The following is a 23,126-nucleotide window of genomic DNA, read 5'->3' on the forward strand; positions in this document are numbered from 1 at the left end:
CTATGTCAGCGGAGGAGATTAACATTACAAAGATTAACTGAGTGTTTTATTATATATCATAGCAATTACTTGGTTTTGTTTAACTATGGAACACAAAATGTGAAGTTATCTGCTTTTGCCAAAAAAACGACTGTTGGGGTTATCTGCTTTTGCTAAAAAAACTAACTTTTAATATATTAAAAAAACATACTTTGAATGAACTGTAATTTTGTAAGTAACCAGAATTTTTTTTTTGAGTTATCACTTAATCAAAACAACCCAGCTGCAGTTTGATTAATAGCTATCTGTTTTTGCAAATTAACTCTTCTTAGTCCATGAGGCAGACCCCCAAATTTCAGAAATTAGTATCATAAGAGTGCACCAATGCTACTCTTTTTTTATTCAACAGAGGGATGTCCCTGGACCACAAAAATGCATGATGGCAATTATGCCGTGCAAAGGCTGTCACAGTGTCTGGTTTGTGTTCCCTGGGTCACCACTAGATGTCCTCCTTCCCCACGGTGTCTGTCACATTCTTGAACTACATTCCCCATGATCCTTGTCTCATCATTGCACTCATCTGTCCCTTTTCACTCATCATTGCACACAGCTGTTTCCCATTACATTGTTTAGTTCTGTGTATAAATACCCTGTCTGTTTTAGTCCTTGTCACGGAGTCATTGTGGTATGTCACTTACACTTCTTGAAGTCTGTTTCCTGGTTTGAGTTTGTTTTGTTCCTTGTTTGTTTATTTTGTTATTGGACTGCTAACATGGATTTTGACCCCTGCATGGATGACGACGAATTGGATTGCCCTACAAATAAAAGTGTTGTATTTGGATCCACCTGTTTCTCTCCCTTTCCTTGGTGTGTGGATCGTGACAGAATGATTCCGTCATACAATGGATCCAGCAACATGAACATTTTGCAGGGCCTTGCTTTATGGGCCTGCCAGACCGAAGAGGCCATGGCGCTGAATTCCCCTAAGCACCCTTTGCCGTTGATTCCGTCCAGCTCAGAACCTGCACGTTACCATCGGAAACAGAGGAGGAGAAGGAAGACCTCCTCCGTGACTGTTCCGGTGGTCCCAGTTCCGGTGGTCCCGAGTCCGGTGGTCCCGAGTCCAGTGCAGGCCGCTGTCGTCCCGGAGGCCGTCCCCTCCGAGCAGCCCGCTGTCATCCCTGAGATCGTCTCGGAGTCGCCCACCATCAGTCCTGCCACGGCCAAGAGAGTGGTCTTCCTTTTTTATGCAGTGGCGGTACTGCAGGCGTGGAGGAAGCACGGGACGTCTGCCGATCCAGAGACTGTTCCTGAGCCTGTGTCTTCGGACAAGAGGGCCGCCGCCGAGCCTGTTCACGTCACGTCTGCCGAGCCTGTGTCTTCGGACAAGATGGCTGCCGCCGAGCCTGTTCACGTCACGCCTGCTGAGCCTGTGTCTTCGGACAAGATGGCCGCCGCCGAGACTGTTCACGTCACGTCTGCCGAGCCTGTGTCTTCGGACAAGATGGACGCCGCCGAGCCTGTTCATGTCACGTCTGCCGAGCCTGTGTCTTCGGAGAAGATGACCGCCACCGAACCTGTGTCTTCAGACAAGATGGCCGCCGCCGAGCCGGTGGTGTCTGTTCCTGAGCCGGTGGCGTCTGTTCCGGAGCCGGTAGTGTCTGTTCCTGAGCCGGTGGTGTCTGTTCCTGAGCCGGTGGTGTCTGTTCCTGAGCCGGTGGTGTCAGTTCCTGAGCCGGTGGTGTCTGCTCCAGTTCCTGAGCCGGTGGTGTCTGCTCCAGTTCCTGAGCCGGTGGTGTCTGTTCCAGTTCCTGAGCCGGTGGTGTCTGTTCCAGTTCCTGAGCCGGTGGTGTCTGTTCCAGTTCCTGAGCCGGTGGTGTCTGTTCCAGTTCCTGAGCCGGTGTCTGTTCCAGTTCCTGAGCCGTGGCCGCCCGAGGGAAAGTCTCCGCCCTGGCTGCCCGAGGGAGAGTCTCCGCCCTGGCCGCCCGAGGGAAAGTCTCCGCCCTTGCCGCCAGATGGACTGTTCGCTCTGCCCTGGCCGCCTGAGGGAAAGTCTCCACCCTGGCCGCCAGATGGACTGTTCGCTCTGCCCTGGACGCTCGAGGGAAAGTTTCCAACCTGGCCGCCCGATGAACTGGCCGCTCCGCCCTGGCCGCCTGAGGGAGAGTCTCCGCCCTGGCCGCCCGATGAACTGTCGTCTCCGTTCTGGCTGCCAGATGGACTGTCACTCCCTGTCCCCGTTTCCCTCCATGGACCTGGCCCCCCATCCCTCCCCCTGATCCTCCACCAGTCCACCTCCCGCCTGGACTCTTGTTTTGGTTATCACGTCTTGGAGCGTCTGGTAGCCGCTCCGTAGAGGGGGGGTTATGTCACAGTGTCTGGTTTGTGTTCCCTGGGTCACCACTAGATGTCCTCCTTCCCCACGGTGTCTGTCACATTCTTGAACTACATTCCCCACGATCCTTGTCTCATCATTGCACTCAGCTGTCCCTTTTCACTCATCATTGCACGCAGCTGTTTCCCATTACATTGTTTAGTTCTGTGTATAAATACCCTGTCTGTTTTAGTCATTGTGGTATGTCACTTACACTTCTTGAAGTCTGTTTCCTGGTTTGAGTTTGTTTTGTTCCTTGTTTGTTTATTTTGTTATTGGACTGCTAACATGGATTTTGACCCCTGCATGGATGACGACGAATTGGATTGCCCTACAAATAAAAGTGTTGTATTTGGATCCACCTGTTTCTCTCCCTTTCCTTGATGTGTGGATCGTGACAAAGGCAAAAGACCGTAACTTCGTTTTTGGTCGAAAATTAGTTATTTATATTTTTGGCACATTCAAGACTTCCTTTATCATGAGGATAAGTATCTTGAATCAATTCCGTTGTTTTTTTCGAGAAAATAATGAGTTGTCTTAACAGTAACTTCCAAAAGCACATGAGAAACAAAGGCAGAACACCGTAACATCAGTTACCGCTCTTATCACACAAACGTGCGATATCGATCACGAAGGATTATGCAGAGTTGACAGAAAAACGTTATACATTGCCGTTTCAGATGAATACAACCAAGAATTAAAGCCCCGCCTCACTCAGTTCGGGTACTGGACCTAGTTGAAACACTCATCCAGCTGGCACAGTGCCAAAACTTCGCCGGCGCCTTCAGCCCCGCCCTAAACGCGGCGGAATAAGCTGGACACATATATCTATGGAGGTATTTTGTCATGTCAAATGTATTAATAATGCCATCAGAATGCAACCAAAGTACAGGATAGCAATAAGTAGATGGCTATAAATAATTGTAAATCATACAAAATAAATGCCATGATCACTAGATTTTATACAGGTGTTACTATAATGCTTTTGTTAATGGTGATCAGCAACCAAATATTGATAATGTGGAAGTTACTGCCTTTTGCCTTGGCATGACTTCTCACTTTTTGCTGACAATACAAAGGCAGAGTACAGTAACTTTAAAATAGTGGTCAAAAGTCAAGTTTGAGCTCAAGATTTTTTTATGTATATAATTTTCATTACTAAAACATCTATTTGCCAGATTTCCAGTGTCCTACCTATAATTAATTTGGCGGGACAACTAAAAATCTTTAAAGTCATTTTTCTCAGTTCCACACTCTAGCGACTTAAGGTCTTTTGCCTTTGTAGGGCAGAATTGTTAGTGGGTACTGTAGCTTAAGATAAAAAATCAGCAATTTTATGTATGACCCTTTATGTTTTGATTCCTTATGCTATTAAGGCGCTTACAGCAAATGTTGAATTGATCCAAATGATGAATCGCCAGGGACACTCTGTATCTTACACTTTGTTAGAGGAGATGGATACAGCCTTGTGCCTACAGAAATTAACCATGGCAGATACTGCAGGTTTGGCTGTTCTTCCTAGCAACATAAAGCCCAATGCGCCTACGACATTAGGATGGGACAACATAGACAGAAACGAAGAGACATTGACTGGACAGGGAACGTCACATAGGATCAATGGAATTGCAGTCCAGCCTTTGACAGAGGGTCCATCACTTCCACGTGTCCAATGTCCTATGAAGTGCCCAAAAGGCAAAGAAGTATCAAAGATGTCATGCCTGAGAACCTACTTGTGTACAATGCCGGCGCTAAGGCCTCAGCTCCTACCATGGCCTATGAAGAAGTAGATTATCAAGAATGCTGGAACAAGGCCAGAATAAAGAATTTAGAATGGTTAGTCACCAGACTGCATGCTCAACAGAATCAACTTATTCCTGGGTGGACTGGCTTCAACATACGTACTAGACAGAATATGACAGTTACTCAAAGTAGCATTGGATATATTCCTACCATCAATGGCCCTGCCTATGATATGGCAACCATACATGAGATATTTGTGCAGTCTCACAAAATCATGAAAACCCTCGATCTGAAAGAGATAATGCTTGTATTCGACCAGGCCTTATATGCCAAGGCTATGGAAATTAAGTGGAAGCATGAGGACAAGTTTAGTGGGAACGCTTTCAGGATGCAGGTTTGAGAGATTTATGCATTGAAGCAAGTTTGATTGCGGAAGGCTCAGCTTCAAAAACACTGGAAGGGCAAAGCTACAACAGAGGTGTAAGAGTTCATAAACTGGTTTATGAGGCCTTCTTGAAAATACTTTGGAGACATTTCAGTGAATCGGAAAACCTAAGTTCTGAAGAGCAAGAGGCACTCAAGTTACTGAAAGACCTCACTGATGACATTTCACCAGACACATTTGAGATGGTTGTCCAAAGCCCATCATTGATCCTGCTGTTTGATGAATTTAAGTACATGGACATACAGCGGCACACACATGGTAATCTCTCCAAATTCTGGATGTCGTACATTGACATGGTATAAATTTTATTTATATGATTCCATGGGTGTGGCCTATGACCACTTAAATTATGGCAGATATTTGCCAGTATATTATGCACAAATGCAATTACTCCACAGGGATCATCCGGGCGCAGAAGAATACCTTCTGAATGGTGGATTCTCAGTCCAGATAAAATCAGAAAACCCATTTGGTCGTATTCCTGTTGACCAGGCTGCGGAGGAAACAGTGAATAAACTCTTAGACTAAGGGGTTCTTAAAGCTGCTCATTTGTACACTCTAGGATTTGATACACTGGACTTGTGGTTTAGTTTTCTTTAAAAGTTCTTCTTGGGGCTAACATCCAACTAGGTGGATGTTCATGAAAATATTTTCCTAAAGATTTAGGGAGATAGATTGAACCATATTTGCACAAAATATTATTTTCATATTTCATATTCAAAATATTATATTTTCCTTAGTTTTTTGTATATTTTCTGTCCTAAAGAGCCTATAAATGATTTTATTTTAATTTATTTCATTTCACAGTGATATTTCATAATAAAAGAGAAGATCTAAAGCAATAGATATGTCAATATAACACAGTTTATCAATGTTGAGATTTATTTATTTTTCAGCACGTTTAAATGTAAAATTGGTAATTTTCATACCTTAAGCTACCTACAGGGAGCATGCCTGTTTTGAAAAATAAACATTAGAATTGGTGCCCTTTTTGATACCAATTTTCTGCCCGCCTCATGGACTATCTGTTGTAAATGTCCCAAATGGGAGAGGGTGTGCAGTTTTCAAAGAGTTTAATTAAACGTTCATGTTATATATTTTGGTTATGCATTTGTGAGTTAATAAAATTGCAACTGGTTGTGTAAACTTGTGTAAACTTCAAAGAAGTTACAGGACAATTTCAAATAAATTTGAGGTTATCATCTGTAGCTGAGGCGTTTATCTTCAGGGCTTTTTTAAAAAAATTTATCATTTATTTTTATAATGTGTATTGTTTATATACCTATAGTGTAAAAGTGTATAACCTTTTTTATTTGTGTGAACTACTGTGCTTTAAGCTTTTCACTCTAATGTGAAAAGTTTTGTAGAACTGAACTAAAACCAAGTAAACAATTTAATAATTAAATCATGTAATATTTTTTGTTGAAATTATAATCTGTTATATTTCTGGAATGTGGAAATACACAGAACAAACTGTCAAATTACTTATGTCAGAAAAAGTAAATTGAATAATTATTTGACTGCAGGTGCTTCTGAGCTGGTGTATTATAGTTTATAGGAGAAATGTGATGTCTGCATGATAACTTGTGCTTGCATTTTAATACACAAGTGTTTGTTTTATTATGCATACCACAACAGTAAATAAGTGTGTCTTTATAACAAGTTTATAATATATATTGTCTTATAAGCAAATATATATATATATATATATATATATATAAGCAAATAAAATTGTCTCTTCATTTTAAATAGACTGCAGAATATTTAATCATGTCTGGCAATTTGACAAATATGTTTTATTTGGGTAAATAAAAGTTAAAACTGCAATACAGAACATTTGCCTGTTTCTCTGTTTGAAACATGAAATTGTAAGTTACTTGTGAGGTTTTTATTTTTTTTTACGTGGGGTGTTTCGGACTGCTTCTCTGCGCGAATGAATCTGATCCACCACATCAGTGCGAATCTATCATATCAACATGACAATAAGTACTTTGTTTTCTTCTGACCAAATGAAAGCGTAAATGTTTTAAAATAAAGCATTTTACTGATTGTTTAGATCTAGCGTTTTATCAGTTATATCAGTTCACACATTGTAAATTAGCTGCCAATTGAGACAGTAAGCACGTTTCCATTACAGATTTGCGCAAAACTCTTGCGATTTTTTTTCTAAATATTGACAAAAAACTATTGCGAAATGAAGGCGTTTCCATTAACCGATGTTATGCGACTAAAACTTTTTTTTTTCCTCTCACGATAAGTCATTCCCAAAAATCATAGCAACGGACGTTGGTAGGTTTATGTATCTCAGCCACGGCACTGGCCATTACTATTAATCAAAGGAGACGTATGTGTGTTATCCAATCATTGATGGAAAGGAAAGACCCTTATAGGCTACTTGAGAGCGGCACATGAGGTGTTTCGGGGTGTTTCTCCCTCATTTCTGCTTCGAGGTCTTGATTGTGGCATTTCTTTGAGGTTTAGAATCCAGTATTCCTGTAATTCTTCTGTCTTTTATGAATTTAATAAAGAACTCTGTCTCATATTCTGTCCAAGCATACCGTGTCATCTATGTCAGGTGACCTGTAAATGCGCAAAAACTGTTTCCATTGCAGTTTCGCGAAATATTTATTTTTCGAATTGCCTGAAAAACCACCTCAGGGCGAGCGCAAAAACTTTTTTTTTGCGAAATTGACGTGTTTCCATTGGGCGTATTTTCAATTCGTAATTTCAATTTGCGCAATTTGAAGGGTAATGGAAACGCGGCTACTGAAATGTCTTACCTGTTCATGGGAGGAAAAGCTGTCTCTGTATTACTCTTCTTCAATCCCTTCAGATCTAGGAGATGTTACTACCTCTCAAAAGCCATGGCGATATTTATTCTCATTTTAGCACGGGCTCTGTCGCTTTCCCTTTTTGACTGCAGGCTCTTCGCCAAGGTTTTTTGGTTTTGACAGTAGGTGATTCCTCAGATGTCAACGATGATTGCTGTTTTGACCTTTCTAGATTACAATCAGCCATCTAGATGACAAGTTTAACCCCTTGGGGTAGACAAACACACCTGCGCAATCATTTAGTTTCTTTCCTGACAGTGTAAAAAACGTAAAAAAAAAAAATAAAAAAATTTTTTTGGTCATTCAGTTAAGAGTTTAAGAGTAAGACATCATTCAAAACTATAGTTGTATTTGTACACACTCACAATAACAAAATGTTGTGCTTTTGTAAAATAAAATGAAAAGTGTCTCTGCCGTCTCGGTGTCCGTGAACAACTTTCTGGAGTGTCTCATAAAAATGAACTGAAACCCAGTGTATACGTGCCTCACAGACATGATAAATATGTATGTATACTTTTAAATTAACCAACTTAAAAGAAAAACAAATATTATAAAACTATAATTATGTAATCCGTATGAAACCACCTAGAGCAGGGGTGGGGAACGTTAGTCCTGGAGAGCCACTGTCCTGCAGAGTTTAGTTCCAACCCTAATCAAACACACCTGAACTAATCAATCAAGCTAATCAATGTATTCAGGATCACTAAGGCTACAATCAGGTGAGTTTTTTTTTTCAGGGTTGGATCTAAACTCGGCAGGACAGTGGCTCTCCAGGACCAACGTTCCTCACCCCTGACCTAGAGGTACCATCTTTTTTCAAGCAACTGTATCCTCAGCACGCCATATAGTAGTCTTCTTTCTGTTTACGGACTTGACGTAACCACTCAAAGACAGATGACTTTAAAATGACATTTCCTGCAAAATCATCAAAAAATTATAAATAATTTTTATAAGCTTACCATTGCCAAACTGGTAAGGTAAGAAAAAAAAAATTCTAGCCCTTATGGTTCAAAGTTATGACCCAAAATGCAAATCACCATGTTATAGCACCACCAAGTGTCAGACAGGTGTGTGTCTATGCGCCTGAGTAGTGGTGCATGCTTGGGACCATCCTGCCAAGTTTGGGGGTCTACACAATTTATGGTCTCTGATGCCCTTACACCTTAGGTGCGTGGACCTAATGAAGAAATGTAATCATTGTCTTGATGTTTATTCTGAGGAAAGTGATGGTGATGATGATGTTTTCTTTTTTTGCCCACAGTTATCGCATGTACAGAAAGAGTCAAACTACGGGCTTCCCCTCTCTCATCACTATCTTCTCAGCTCCCAACTACTTAGATGTCTACAATAACAAAGGTATTATGCACACATCTCTCTGAATGGTGCGTGTGTGAGTAGACAGCAGGTCAGATGTCCAGATGTGGCATGCAGTTTCTCTGCTGAGCTACAAGATGGACAGACCCAAGTTAGTCAGTGTGATGGTTGTGGCCAGTATGGAAAAGGACACAGGCAGCAAAGTGTTCCAAAACAACATTTTAGGGGGTTATTTTCAAGACAGGAACTCACAAAATGTGTTGCAGTTGCAACCCAACCAAAAAATAAACCAAAACATAATGGAAAGAAACTTCAAAAAAATTATATAATAAAGAGTTGTCACTGCTTCTGCCCCTTATACAGTCTAAAATCAAAATGTACACACATAAATAAACACTTAAATATTACTTTTAACTAGGGCTGTCAATAGATTAAAAAATGTAATCACGATTTAATGAAAGCTTGTTTTAAAATGAAACACACTGGAATGAATAATTCACTGAAATTGTCAAGTCAAGTCACCTTTATTTATATAGCACTTTTTACAGTACAGATTGTATCAAAGCAGCTTCACAGTGATAACATGAAAATAATACAACAAAGTTTGTTTCTAGAAGAAAATTGTGTCATCGTCCACCCTAAGTAAGGCAGATCAATAATATTGTTCAATATTAAATGTCCCCAACTAAGCAAGCCAAAAAGCCAAGGCAACAGTGGCAAGGAACCAAAACTCCATCAGGTGACAGAATGGAGAAAAAAACCTTGGGAGAACCCAGGCTCAGCCGGGGGCCAGTTCTCCTCTGGTCAACAAGCGAACAGTGTATGATTATGATCCAGGCAGCATTACAGGTCAGAAGTCAGATTGGTCGTGTCGATGATCGACCTCATAGGGCTGATGAGGCTGGCACTTCAGGGATGTGTCATGGATGGGTCCAGGTGAAGGTCCACCATCTGATCTGGATACGGCTGGGATCCAGCTGACTTCAGTAAACAGTGAGGGACTGGTTGACACTTCAGGACTGTGTTGTCATCGTGTCCAGGTGCAGGTCCTTCATCGGATCTGAATACAGCCTGGATCCGGTGGACTCCACGCCATCCTTCTTATGATGTAACAAGTACATCAGGATTTATGGGGAGTGTTCCCGGTTCTGGCTGACCTAAACTATGCAGCCTAATATTGAATTATAGAAGTCTATAATGTGTTATGTGTATGCTAGGTCAAAGAGATGTGTTTTTAGTCTAGATTTGAACTGACAGAGTGTGTCTGCTTCTTGGACAATGTTAGGAAGATTGTTCCAAAGTTTTGGTGCTAAATAGGAAAAGGATCTACCACCAGCAGTTGATTTTGATATTCTAGGTATTATCAAATGGCCAGAATTTTGAGATCGCAATAGACATGAAGGACTATAATGTGTTAAGAGCTCGCTCAAGTACTGGGGAGCTAAACCATTTAGTGCTTTGTAAGTGATCAGCAATAATTTAAAATGTATACAATGTTTAATAGGGAGTCAATGCAGTGTTGACAGAACCAGGCTAATATGGTCATACTTCCTGGTTCTGGTAAGAACTCTAGCTGCTGCGTTTTGGACCAGCTGTAGTTTGTTTATTAAGCATGCAGTGCAACCACCCATAATAGCATTACAATAATCTAGCCTTGATGTCATGAATGCATGGACTAATTGTTCTGCATTTTTCATTGAGAGCATTTAGATATATTTTTAAGATGAAAGAATGCGGTTTTACAGATGCTAGACACATGACTTTTAGATGAAAGATTGGTATCAAAGAGTACACCCAGGTTCCTACTGACGACGAAGACTTGACAGAGCAGCCATCAAGTGTTAGACAGTATTCTAGATTATTACGTGAGGAAATTTTTTGTCCAATAATTTTTTTTTTCAGAATTAAATAGTAGGAAGTTGCTAGTCATCCAGTTTTTTATATCAGCTATGCATTCCATTAATTTTGTGAATTGGTAAGTTTCGTCAGGGTGTGAAAAAATATAGAGCTGCGTATCATCAGCATAACAGTGAAAACTAATGCCATGGTTCCTAATGATATCTCCCAAGGGTAGCATGTACAGAGTGAAAAGCAACGGTTCTAGTACTGAGCCTTGTGGTACACCATACTGAACTTGTGATCAATAAGACCTCTCTTCATTTACTGCTACAAACTGATAACGGACAGATAAGTATGATTTAAACCATGCTAATGCAATTCCACTAATGCCAACATAATTTTCGAGTCTATTTAAAAGAATGTTGTCAAATGCATCACTAAGATCGAGTAACACTAATAGAGAGATACAACCACGATCGGATGATAAGAGCAAATCATTTGTGACTCTAATGAGAGCTGTCTCAGTACTATGGTACATCTAAATCCTGATTGAAAATCCTTGCAGATATAATTTCTTTCTAAAAAGGAACATAGTTGTGAAGATACTGCCTTTTCTAGTATCTTTGACAGAAAAGGTAAATTCGAGATCGACCTGTAATTGACTAATTCTGTAGGATCAAGTTGTGTTTTTTTAACAAGCGGTTTAATCATAGCCAGCTTAAATGTTTTTGGTTTGTATCCTAATGACAAAGATGAATTAATGATATTAAGAAGAGGATCTATGACCCCTGGAAGCAAATTGCAAAGTGATTCTCTATTCTCTATTCTCTCTGCCTGGTTTTCTTTACATTAGTGCTGTTTTGGACAGATTGTTTTGGATTGTACTGGATCATTGGACTGAAAACTTTCCTGGAGTTTAGCTGCTTAAAATAATCTGGTCGCAACAGAGAAGTGAAATTGGGTTAAAGAGTCAGAATAGAAATTTCCGCCTACCAGGGTATTGTTGCATTGTTGACGCTGCGATAAACTCCTGACTTCTAAGATCATCTAACTGTGTGCCATAAATTACGTTAATGATGCAATTTCACGTTCTTCAGTAATTTATTTGCATTAAATTATTTTAACGCGTTTAACATAGATTTTGAATTAATTGCATGCTTTAACGCGTTAACATTGACAGCCCTTTTAACACATCTCATCAAACCTACAGTATATAAGGGTAAGTTTACACAACAATTACTCCAGTCTTCAGTGTCACACGATCTTTTACCGTAGAAATCATTCTGATATGCTGATTTGGTGCTCAAATAACATGTATTATTATTATCAATGTTGAAACCTTTGCTGCTTATTATTTTTGTGAAAACCGTGATATAGTTATTTCATGATACTTTGATGAATATGAAGTTCAAAACATTTTTTTAATTTATTTAAACAGTATATACATTTTATTTATCCACCCCAATTTTTTTTAGATACATCATGTATCATGGGCTGAAAACCCCAATTCGTTCAACCATTCTTCAAGGTGCTCTAAACAATGTCACGCGTTTTTTAGGCCAAAATATTTTTTGTCACATACACCAAACATCTCCTCACCATCCGCTAGCTGCCTGTCCCCTGAACACACTGTAAAAAACACGGTCTCTGTAGACACCACAGGCTCCACAAACGGCAAGAAAAACAAACTGGGCTCACCCGCACCACGAAACATAACAAACTGTTCCAGCCAATAACCGACAAGAATGATTTGGGGGTGGGGTTTGGGGGGTTAGTGCGCGGATGAGGAGGAGGGAGGGTCTAGCTAGCCTCTGTTTTGTCTGACAATACTTCGAACGTCAACAAGAAGTGACGTCACCCAACATCACTTAGAGCACCTTTCATTTTTATAGATGGATTATAAGCAAAGATATGTGCATTTCAGTGTTTTTGCTGCATTTTTGGTCTGCTATTCCCTCAATTTTCCTCTCTGAAGGTCAGTTGGACCTACCCTGGAAATCCAGAGTTCTCGGGAGAGCACAAGTTGAATTTGCTCAGCGAGTTTACTCTGGCGTTGAATAATGATGCTCATTAAATATATAAGCTAATATAAGCTAAACAGATGATGACAGCGCTGTGATGTCGAAGTCATTAGTAAACATTGCAAGATGTCTATGGATGAACACCAGTTGTTTGAAACGGCTTTGGCCACTACAATGAACGAGTTAGACTTGGCTTTTTATCTAAAAGAGGAACAGAACAGTTTTTGCTATTTTGCCGACCGGATAAGGCAAGAGTCTAATCTACCAGTTAGCTTCGCTGGTAGCTAAGCGTATGGGGCTTGTTGTGATTGGTTGTAGTGTTATCCAATTGCGTGCAGTGAGATTTTCAAATGCATGCTTGGTGCTGCCCCTCGAGCTGGCCGATTTTCATTAGTCGATGCCAGACCATTAATCTTTCAGATTTAGGTCTGGATTTCAAGGCTAAGTTGGACCAGCAAAACTTAATTATTCCTTCAAGCCTGAATTAAGTAGATGAGTGTGGAGGAGGGGTGAAGATTGAACCTTTTTATACACCAAATGAAGTCTGGACACGAGCGTGTGAGGAGATTGATGGCCAATCGACTGGCGCTGTAACTCGAGCCCAGTGGGGGAAAGCCCGGAATATCCATCACACCAAAGGGTTGCCAGATTGAGCACCAGCCGTCCATCATCTGCTGACCATGAGCACCACAGTCCTGACTGTGCAAATAGAGTCAATCAAGCAACCCCTGACACGACACAAAACATGTCTGCGGCAAGAACAAATGACAAATGACAGTCAGCTCTTCACTGCTCTGGCAAGGTTTTCTAGCGTTGTTGAACATGTAACCGTTGTTTGGGTCTCATAATGGAGAATATAGTAGAAAGCAGCAGGATGATGGACACTGTCTCTGCTGGCCCGCTGAGCTTATTCTGAGTATTGATTACAATGCAGGGGGTTCCTTCATCTGTTGATGGCACAGTCCTGACAAATCCAAATAAGAAATTTTGCAGATTCCTTCCTTTGATCATTTTTGTTAAAATTGCCAGATGTAGGATATTGAAGAAAGCTGTAGGGCAGGGGTGCCCAATCCTGCTCCTGCCGATCGACTGTCCTGCACAGTTCATCTCCAACCCTAATCAAACACACCTGAAGAAACCAATTAAGGTCTTCAGGATCACTTGAAAATTAAAGGCAGGTGTGTTTGATTAGGATGGAGATGAACTGTGCAGGACAGTCAATTGGGCACCCCTGCTGTAGAGGAACATGATCCGAATGTCATGGTTCTGTATTTCATGATTTTGATTTCATTACTATTGCTTAAAGCATTTATCAATGCATAGGTCATGTTACCATGACAACGTAGCAGGTCATGGATCACTGGTAAAGTTTGTGTGGGCCTGGAAGGTTTTGGCACAGCAGGGTCGGTTGTTACTGGTATGCAGGAATGAAGGTAAGGATAAAGTGAAGATGCCAGATGAAAGAGAGGAGAACTCTCTTCCTCATTCTGATTGTTGCTCTGAAGTGAGAGTTCCTCACACCAGTGATTTCCCCTATAGGCAAGAGATTTCAGAAACCCTGTTTTTTATGAAGATATGCAGTAATCTAACTGATCATTTAAAGTCATGTTGATCTTATATGTAAGAAATTTAAAGTGGAGCCTAAATTTATTCTTCATTTTCCTTAAAATTTCATCATGAAATAATTAAAATATAGCCTATGGCCGGCCGTCTCTTTATGACATCTCTAGATTTCAGTCTGTAAATTTCATCAACCATGGACATCTTTCAGTAAGTGTATATTTAAAACATGACATCACATTAAATTGTGACAGTGGTATTACATGCTTTCTATATGTAGTTTTATTAACCGAGTTGCTAAACAGAATATGTATCATTTAAAAAAAAAAATATATATATATATATTTTTTTTTTTTTAAATGTATAATTAAAATGGTGCATAAACAAAGTTGGTTTGTGATTTTAAAATGTGGAGAGACATCTAGTGGTAGTGGACTGCATACGTATAGCAGCAGTCCTGCAGCGTTGAGATCTGATGTAGCGTTTGGCAGAATCCAGCTGTATCATTTACACCGCTTTCCCATACTCTCTCTTTATGTATTCTCTTTTTTGTACCTCTCTTCCTTATACAGCTGCTGTACTGAAATATGAGAATAATGTCATGAACATTCGACAGTTTAACTGTTCTCCTCATCCTTACTGGCTGCCTAACTTCATGGATGTCTTCACTTGGTCTTTGCCCTTCGTTGGGGAGAAAGGTAAATCATTTGCCTTCAACAGATTTTATGTGGCATAAAATCCTCAATAAGTGCAGCAAACAAACTCTCTATTTTCCTGTTCCCGTAGTGACTGAGATGCTGGTAAATGTCTTGAGCATCTGCTCCAATGATGAGCTGACCACTGATGAAGAGATAGATGGTAAGAAATTCAGTCATACGCAAAGGAAGCATATGCATCGTCCTGTTTCTATATAACATTACAAGAAGTTTGAAATTAAAGTGCATGGTTGGATTCACAAGGGGGTGCCCTCTATCTATTCCTTCTAAATAAATCTGGAATATTACTGAACCTTTTGCCCTTAAGTTATTTAGATGCTACTGGTCTTACCACTCAAAGGGACCTGATTCTTTTATTATCTCCATGTTGGAGAGAAGTATTTACTTTCAGGGAAAAGTGTCTGCTAAATGACAGTCAGTAGCTAGCTGATGTTTAAATCCTGTGCAAAGCATACCAACAAAATGTTAGACATTAATAGACTTACTTATTGTTGTTTCTACCGCGCCCTCCTCAGATTCAGTGCACACTCGAGTTGCCGGAATGATAAGACGCAACGTTTCCTAGATCTCAGCTAACATATTGCATACAAAAATGACATACAGTACCTTTAAAGGGATGGTTCGGAGTAAAATCAACCTAGGGTCCTTTGCATGGTTCGGAGTAAAATCAACCTAGGGTCCTTTGCACCATGACCTCGAGCCAAACACCCCCCCAGAAGCCTTTTTTCCCTTGGTTGAACATTATTAAAGTTAGAGCTTATTTAGAGAAATCAGCCGGATGGCTTAGTGCAGGCGCTAATGGATGATGTATGATGTATCTCGTAAATTACCCCACTAATAATGCCCAGAATGGTACCAAACCTATACAGTAGTACAAATAGGTTCTGTATTCATAAAACGAGGCATTGGAAAGTTTGTAAGTACATCAGGAGTTAATTTAAATAACACTTACCTGACGGCCCATGCTATTGCTAACCCGGATGTCGACGTCACTTCAGTGGTTTGGGAAAAGCACGTAAAAGTCCTGGCAGAAAGCGATGCATAAGGATGTAGTGTAACAACAAATTATTTTTTCCGAAGTGTTAACAACTTAGTGTTAACTAATAATTGTTGCAAACTGGTACTACCAACAAAATATTAGTGTATTCCTGGAACTGGTCGTCGTTACACTACATCCTTATGCATCGCTCTCTGCCAGGACTTTTACGTGCTTTTCCCAAACCTCTGAAGTGACGTGGACGTCCGGGTTAGCAGTAGCATGAGGCAAGTGTTATTTAAAGGTCCCGTTTTCCGTGTGTTTTTGAAGCTTTGATTGTGTTTACAGTGTGCAATATAACATGTGTTCATGTTTCGCGTGTAAAAAAACAGTATTTTTCACACAATTGACTTATCTGTATACTGCTGTTTTCACTGTCTTAAGAATGGGCTGATGACTTCCTTGTTCTATGAAGTCCCTCCTTCAGAAATACGTAACGAGTTCTGATTGTGCCAGCGGTTCCTGTGTTGTGATTCGACAGCAGCTTAGCGCACGTTGCCCGGAAAGGTCACGCCTCTTACCATAACGTGGAGATGCATGCGCATGATCTCTAAGTACAGCGTCCCTGGGAAGGCCAAACAAAGGTGATTGGACTTCGGGATGAAAATAACAGCGTCTCGACGACATGGCGACAAACACACTCTACAAACGCAACTCTTCCTCTTCTCCGTGGGAGCGCAACAAGACCACGCCCCCTTTTTTGTGTATTCCTGTGGGCGGAGGTTAGTCAAAAAACTGTTCTAGTGACGTCATTAAAGAAGGAAGTAGAGGGATGTAGTCCAAACCGGCCGTTCACTGTAGGCGACTTCTGTTAAATAAAATATCTCGCTTGGCATTGAACTTTGAGCTTTATAATTTTACAGATATTATTTATACTCTAACAACAACATTACACACTAACTAAAGTTTGAAACATTGGATCACGAAGAACGGGACCTTTAAATTAACTCCTGATGTACTTACAAACTTTCCAATGCCTCGTTTTATGAGTACGGAACCTATTTGTACTACTGTATAAGTTTGGTACCATACTGAGCTTTATTAGTGGGGTAATTTACGAGATACATCATAGGATCCATTAGCACCTGCACTAAGCCATCTGGCTGATTTCTCTAAATAAGCTCTAACTTTAATAATGTTCAACCAAGGGGAAAAAGGCTTCTGGGGGGGTGTTTGGCTCAAGGTCATGGTGCAAAGGAACCTAGGTTGATTTTACTCCAAACCATCCCTTTAAGGTATAAGCAAAATAAGATTCAATAGGACAGATGTTAAAACAGGAACATAATATGATAATATTTAGTATGTAATAAATACATATAGTGGGTTCCAAATATCTTGAACTTTATTCATAATTGAATTTTTTTTAATGCATAATTTTGTCAAAGTGAAAATTTGGTTTGAAAATGTATTCATTTCAGAATATATTTTTGCTTTATTGACAGCAGAGCGTGTGGAAGCAAGAACATCTAAGTTAGAAATGTTAGTGCAGAATTTTTTATATTTCTTATTAATTTTCTTATCATAACATTACTTTGTTTACATTTTTTAATCACAAATTAAAAAGATTATTCAGATGTGTGGTCTCAGACTTTTGAATGAAATGATCAAAGAGCAAAGACTTGGATTATTACATTTAAATATAACATTTTGTTTTGATCTTTTTCTACCATACAGCCATGGTAAGAAAAAAATGCAATTAATTGCCATTCCAAATAAACATAAACTGTCAGATGACAAATAAACGATTGACCAGAAATATTTAAGGAGTTCAAGCTTTGGTAGAGCACAAACTTATAAACACTAACATCTCATCATGCTCTGATGCTACACTATCACTCTCTCCGGCAGTTTTTTTTTTTTTCAATTTTTTTTATATCCATTTAATAATCTTTATTTTGTTTCTCTTTTGTCTTTTCTTTTTCTCACTCATTTTGTCCATCTCTTTCCTTCTCAAATATTACTTATGTTGCTTCATCTAATGAATATCTTTCTCTTTTTTCAGAGTTCTTTAAAGCATTTCTTCTCTTTTATTTATTTGATGGATGCGCTTTTTTGCCACTTTTCTCTCTCTTTCTCTCCCTGTCATTCCTCAGCCATTCATTGATCATTCTTCTGTTCTTTTTCTGGTTCTTCTGGGGGTGTATCTTGAGAAGGACAGCTAATATATGGGCCCAAGAAAGGTACAACCTCCCACAATCCAATGCGGTGTCATGCCTCTTGTTTGTACCTTTTTCTAGTTGGTTGATTAAGCTAACACCAAAAATTCACTAATGAACCTACTTATAATATCCATAGGTACAAATTCTTATGTTTTATGCACCCTGGTCACCATGAACTGGATGAGTAGTTGACATTGTTTTTCAAACTATTAAAAGACCATTGCTTGTTGCGTGTGAACTCTGTACTGTTTGAAAAGACAAGAATTTCGTTTACTAAGTGGGGTGAGTATGCAATCAGGCAGACCACTAACATTTTTCTGAAATTAGAACACACCGATGTGAGTATAAAAGAATGTGAACCTTATAAATTGTTTTGCAGTTCTCAGAACCTCAACAGTGCCTTCATCTTTTATATCTCTCATACCAATTCACATCACATTGTCATCATTCCCTACCATTTTTTGCCATTTTCCATGTTTTCCACCTCTGTATGAATACAGTGATCCCAAAATGTATTTAAACTAGTGATGTGCAAAATGACATACTTTAAAAAAAAACTACTCAGTTGGTTTCTTGAATGACTGGTAAACTAATATTAAACAAGCCCTGGATAACTAGCGTGGTCGACCATGGTTCCTAGGGGTCCTTTGCATAAGTTCTTATGTACAGAAAAGCTGGACAGAGCTTAACACCCATACACAAAATAAATATATTTCACACTTAACATCATATATTTTTGTTATATTTCAGAATATATTTCAATGTATTTGGAATATATGCCACATATATTTTTGACACTTTTGGGGACACTTTACAGAAAAAAATACATTGAAATATATTCTCAAATATAACAAAAATATATGATGTTAAGTGTGAAATATATTTATTGGGCCAATTTCAAATATTTGCATATATTCCAAAATATACTCTGAAAATATATTTCAAATATATTTCTTTTGTGTATGGGCAGTATGTAACAGAATGTGGGGCTCTAAAGAGTGGAACTCTTTTTAACTCAACACAATAAAGTTTACATTTTTCGTAAGCAGTCTAAGATGTCTTTCTGGGCCCGTATCCCTAAAGATTCTGAGAATCCTCTCAGAGAGCTCCTAACTTAACCTAAAAATTCCTTGCCAGGAGTTTTAGCTTAGAAGTGATTCCAGAACATTTTCAGTGAACTCTGAGCAAGGAATGGATGGAAAATCCTATCTTAGTGAGGAGGTGTGGTTGACCCCGTTGCTAGGTATGAGTCATCATTTCAAAAGCCGTGATTGGTTGATCCTACAAGTTTGATGAAAATTAACTTTTGGTGATAATGAGCAAAGGATGTACCCTCAAATCAATAAACATAATTATACACTCTAATCTTATGCAGACTGTAATTGTAAATAATATTTCACATTCAAGAAAATATCTGGAAAATGAATAGTAAGCTGTAGGGGTTATAGCCTAACATTAGAATCTAAAATATGTGAAAACTTAAGCTCATTACACCCTGTTCAAATAATGATTTGTGTCTTATTTGCTCATATTAATATCCTAGCTGGCATATTTTGTACTTTCACTCCCATATGGACCCCATTGAAAACAAGATGGCCTATCTCAAGGGACTGTCCTTAATGAAGTAGAAATTGCAACGTTACAACTCAGTGTGGTCTTAACGAGGGTAACACGGCTCAGCTTTTATCAATGTCTGTGATTGCTGGCTGGTCTATTTATGAAGGCTTGTTAAAAAATAAAATAACAAACATGATTCCTGCACGATCCAATCTGTAGCGTCTCAATAATTCCCTGTCATCCAGTGTTTGCAGGACATCTCTCCTGCCTCCTCTGTTGGCCATTTTGTGCAGCTGCTTAGGGGAACTCCTAAGCCACTAAAAGTCCTCTTCCCTGCTCTTAGCAGATCTCGCCTTAGGAGCCCTTTTAAGCGCTAGGAATCTTGAGGAATAGCTTTTATATTAACTGGGATTTTCGTGTCACTTTTAGGGGAAATTCTAAGAAAACGTCATGACTCTGAGAATTTTCTTAGAATTTGGCCGCTAGGAGCCACTTTTTGCACACAAATTCTTTAGGGATACGGGCCCTGATCATTATGTGATCAGGGGCTGTAACCCCTGCTTAAAATTTCGAAACTATCTAAAAATCTAAAGTGAATTGACCTCACAAATCAAAAGTCATTTTTTGAAAGATGTAACTCCTAATTTTGACACAGAATCCACACTTAAAAGTGAGATAGTTTTAACAGTTGACTACATTTTTGGGCCGCTGTATCACCAAAGCTTAAAGAAATATAACATTCATTCAAATACTCAAAAATCTCTGTGCTGCAACCTGTTCGTACGCAAGACACTCCCTTGTATTGTTTTTTTCTCATCACACTGTTGTCTATAATCTTACCTTGACGAACTAGTTAGATTCTCAATTAAAACCAACAAGGTTCTTCTCTTTAGTATCTGTATAGTATGGCACTATGATTAACCTAACCATATCCATATCAATGACTGTAAGGATCGATAGCAGGCTAACAGAATGCTTAGCATGCATTTCAGCCCTGAGATGTGGGCCACTGTGAGGATCTCTATTGAACTGCCCTTAGTGTGCTGAAACAGCACGTTCTGCCAACTGAGTTTCCCCTGCAGTCAACAGTCTGGGTAATTATAGTCCAAAGGAAGTGTTCACCCAATGTATTCATTTGTCTTTCTGGACATTAAAGCTCCAATATGTAGGAATTTTGTAATAAAATTTCCGAAAATAACTTGCAGTGTGATATATTTCCTCCAGTTGTGTACTTACAATATCTCAAAAGTCTCCAAAGATTTTTTATTTCAGAGAAATTCCTATTTTAAATAACTGGCCGTCCCGGAAAAGAAATGTCGCGCCTCAGTGACGCAATGTCCGCTCTATCCCTTTTTCCGGTGTGGACCATGTGATAGGATATTCCACCACACCGGATTTTTTTTTTTTTTTTTTTTTTTTTACAACAACTTTATTGAGGTTTTTTTTCTTATCACAATAAACAATAAAGACGTCTGACAAAGAATAAAAAAAGAATAAAATAAAAAATATGACCCACCACACCGGAATATCGCATGGTCAAATGCGGAAGTGGTGGTTATAGCGTTATAGCCATAGACTGTATGGTTATAGCTGTTATGGATCACGAACTCTTTGGCGAGTATTGAAGTGCCAACAAAACGAAAGCGTCCATATTCGGATACACACGGAGTCGCGGACTGTGTGACAAACGGAGGAATAAAACCCGGATAAATATCGGCAGGCGATTTCGAGATGGAGAGAGCTGCACGTCAATCTTGGACTTGACAGAGACTCTCTCGCGAGTGTATTGAGACAGGTAAGACATGCAACTGTCAATAATAGCACGTATAAACAAAGTTATATTGCTCTTTGTACTTTGGTAAGGCTTTTTATCACGTGTGGTGACCGAGATTATGGCAGTACAATTAAATACAATCGGATATGATGTTAAAAATATATATTTAGTCATTACTTGCAAATGTTCGTTCAAATTTACTTTTAGATATTGGTTTGAACACGTTAAACAACACGGCATTAACCATAAAAACGTAAAACTGCACAACATTAAACAAAACAAATCATTTGACAAATAGCTGTAAGTTGTAACGGGATAATATAGCATAACATTTCACGTTCCTTGCAGTTCATTAATTATGATGACATAAAATAATACGATCAGACATACAGGTAATACAAAAACGAATAAATTACCTCATCCGTGATCATGATCATAAATTGTCTCTGTCATGATTCATTAATTCCATGTAGATATATCGCTAGATGGTGAAAACGCATTAAAAACGACATCTCCCATCGTCACCTCCTTCATAGCGTCATCAAGCTTCGCCTTTGTTATTGTTGGAAACTGCGCCCTCTTGTGGTCAAATACCAAAGTCGCATACTGGAGCTTTAAAGACAGGATGTAATTATGGCTTGTGAACGTTTGAAATTGTGAGGTTTGGAGATTAAGTTGCTGGTTGTGTTTTAATGAAGTGACTCTTCAAGCATGTTTGTAAGGGACTCTTCAAGCATGTTTGTTTTTGTTTGTATACTGTTATGTAACACTGACATATATATATTTAAATGTGTGTGTGTGTGTGTGTCTGTGTAACACAGGTGCCACAGCTTCTGCGCGCAAGGAGGTAATCCGAAACAAGATCCGTGCCATTGGAAAGATGGCTCGAGTTTTCTCGGTTCTTCGGTAAGATGACTTTGTGTACATGTGCAAAATGGAATTAGACAAAAGTGCGCACATCCTGCAGGCAAAAAGCTCATTAAGGGTGCTCAATCATACAAAAAAATATAAAAAAATGAAACGGTAACAAAATAGGAAAAGGTTGGCACACCAAAGCGCCATAAATAAACATAAAAAAATTATTGCATGTTCTCAACAAAAGTGACGTTTCGAGCCATTTGTATGGTGGCCGAGAGAGCTCAATGCGCTGCAACTGAAGAAGACACATGCAAATTGAAAAAACACCAGCAAATTAAGTAAATATCTTCTTTAGTTTGACAATACATGTGCTGCAAATACTCACAATGCAACCAAGTACCGAAACGCTCTGCAAATACTCACAACGAACATACAATCAGGATCTCAAAAAAAAAAAAATCAGCTTTCGGGTCATCAACAACACCACTGACGAGTAGACATTGAACAATAAGCATGTCCCAGCCAGGTTCGTCACATGTTGGGGTCCCCTTGAAACATTTCCAGTGTGGTCTTTGCTATTTGCAATGCGTTTCTGTATATGGTTGTAGTGATTTATGGTCTTAAATATTAATATTAATATTTAGTATCAATATTTTACGGGGCACCAGCAAAGGAATTTCTCCTTTAAAATAAAGAACAATCATGGAAGATTTTTGACTGAATTAGAGTTATATAAATTGGACGAAGTTCGTCATCTTACCAATCTGAATGATTTGTGAGATATTGTTAACTTGTAGAGCCTCTTACCTTATCACACGGAATTAACAAAAGGATAGACAATAATGTGCAAAAATATTGATAAATGCAAGTGACTGAGTTGGATGTTACTATGGCAGTTGCTATACGAGCGCATGGGACGCTCA

The 23,126-nt window shown here is 39.2% G+C and overlaps 1 protein-coding gene across 4 annotated transcripts in view; it reads left to right on the top strand.

Annotated features, from left to right (window-relative positions):
- LOC307155833 (protein phosphatase 3 catalytic subunit alpha) overlaps positions 1 to 23,126 on the top strand; it is a 243,072-nt gene that overhangs the window by 200,629 nt on the left and 19,317 nt on the right. For 2 of the 4 annotated variants that reach the window (XM_079866811.1, XM_079866813.1), the window contains exons 8-12: positions 8,631 to 8,725; positions 14,676 to 14,801; positions 14,890 to 14,961; positions 18,009 to 18,035; positions 22,167 to 22,251. In XM_079866811.1, coding sequence (XP_079722937.1) covers positions 8,631 to 8,725; positions 14,676 to 14,801; positions 14,890 to 14,961; positions 18,009 to 18,035; positions 22,167 to 22,251 — 405 coding nt within the window. The remainder of the gene's footprint in view (positions 1 to 8,630; positions 8,726 to 14,675; positions 14,802 to 14,889; positions 14,962 to 18,008; positions 18,036 to 22,166; positions 22,252 to 23,126) is intronic. The other 2 variants (XM_079866812.1, XM_079866814.1) reach the window with 1 other exon arrangement.

This window comes from Squalius cephalus (assembly GCF_949319135.1).
Source record: "Squalius cephalus genome assembly, chromosome: 3".
Taxonomy (NCBI): domain Eukaryota; kingdom Metazoa; phylum Chordata; class Actinopteri; order Cypriniformes; family Leuciscidae; genus Squalius; species Squalius cephalus.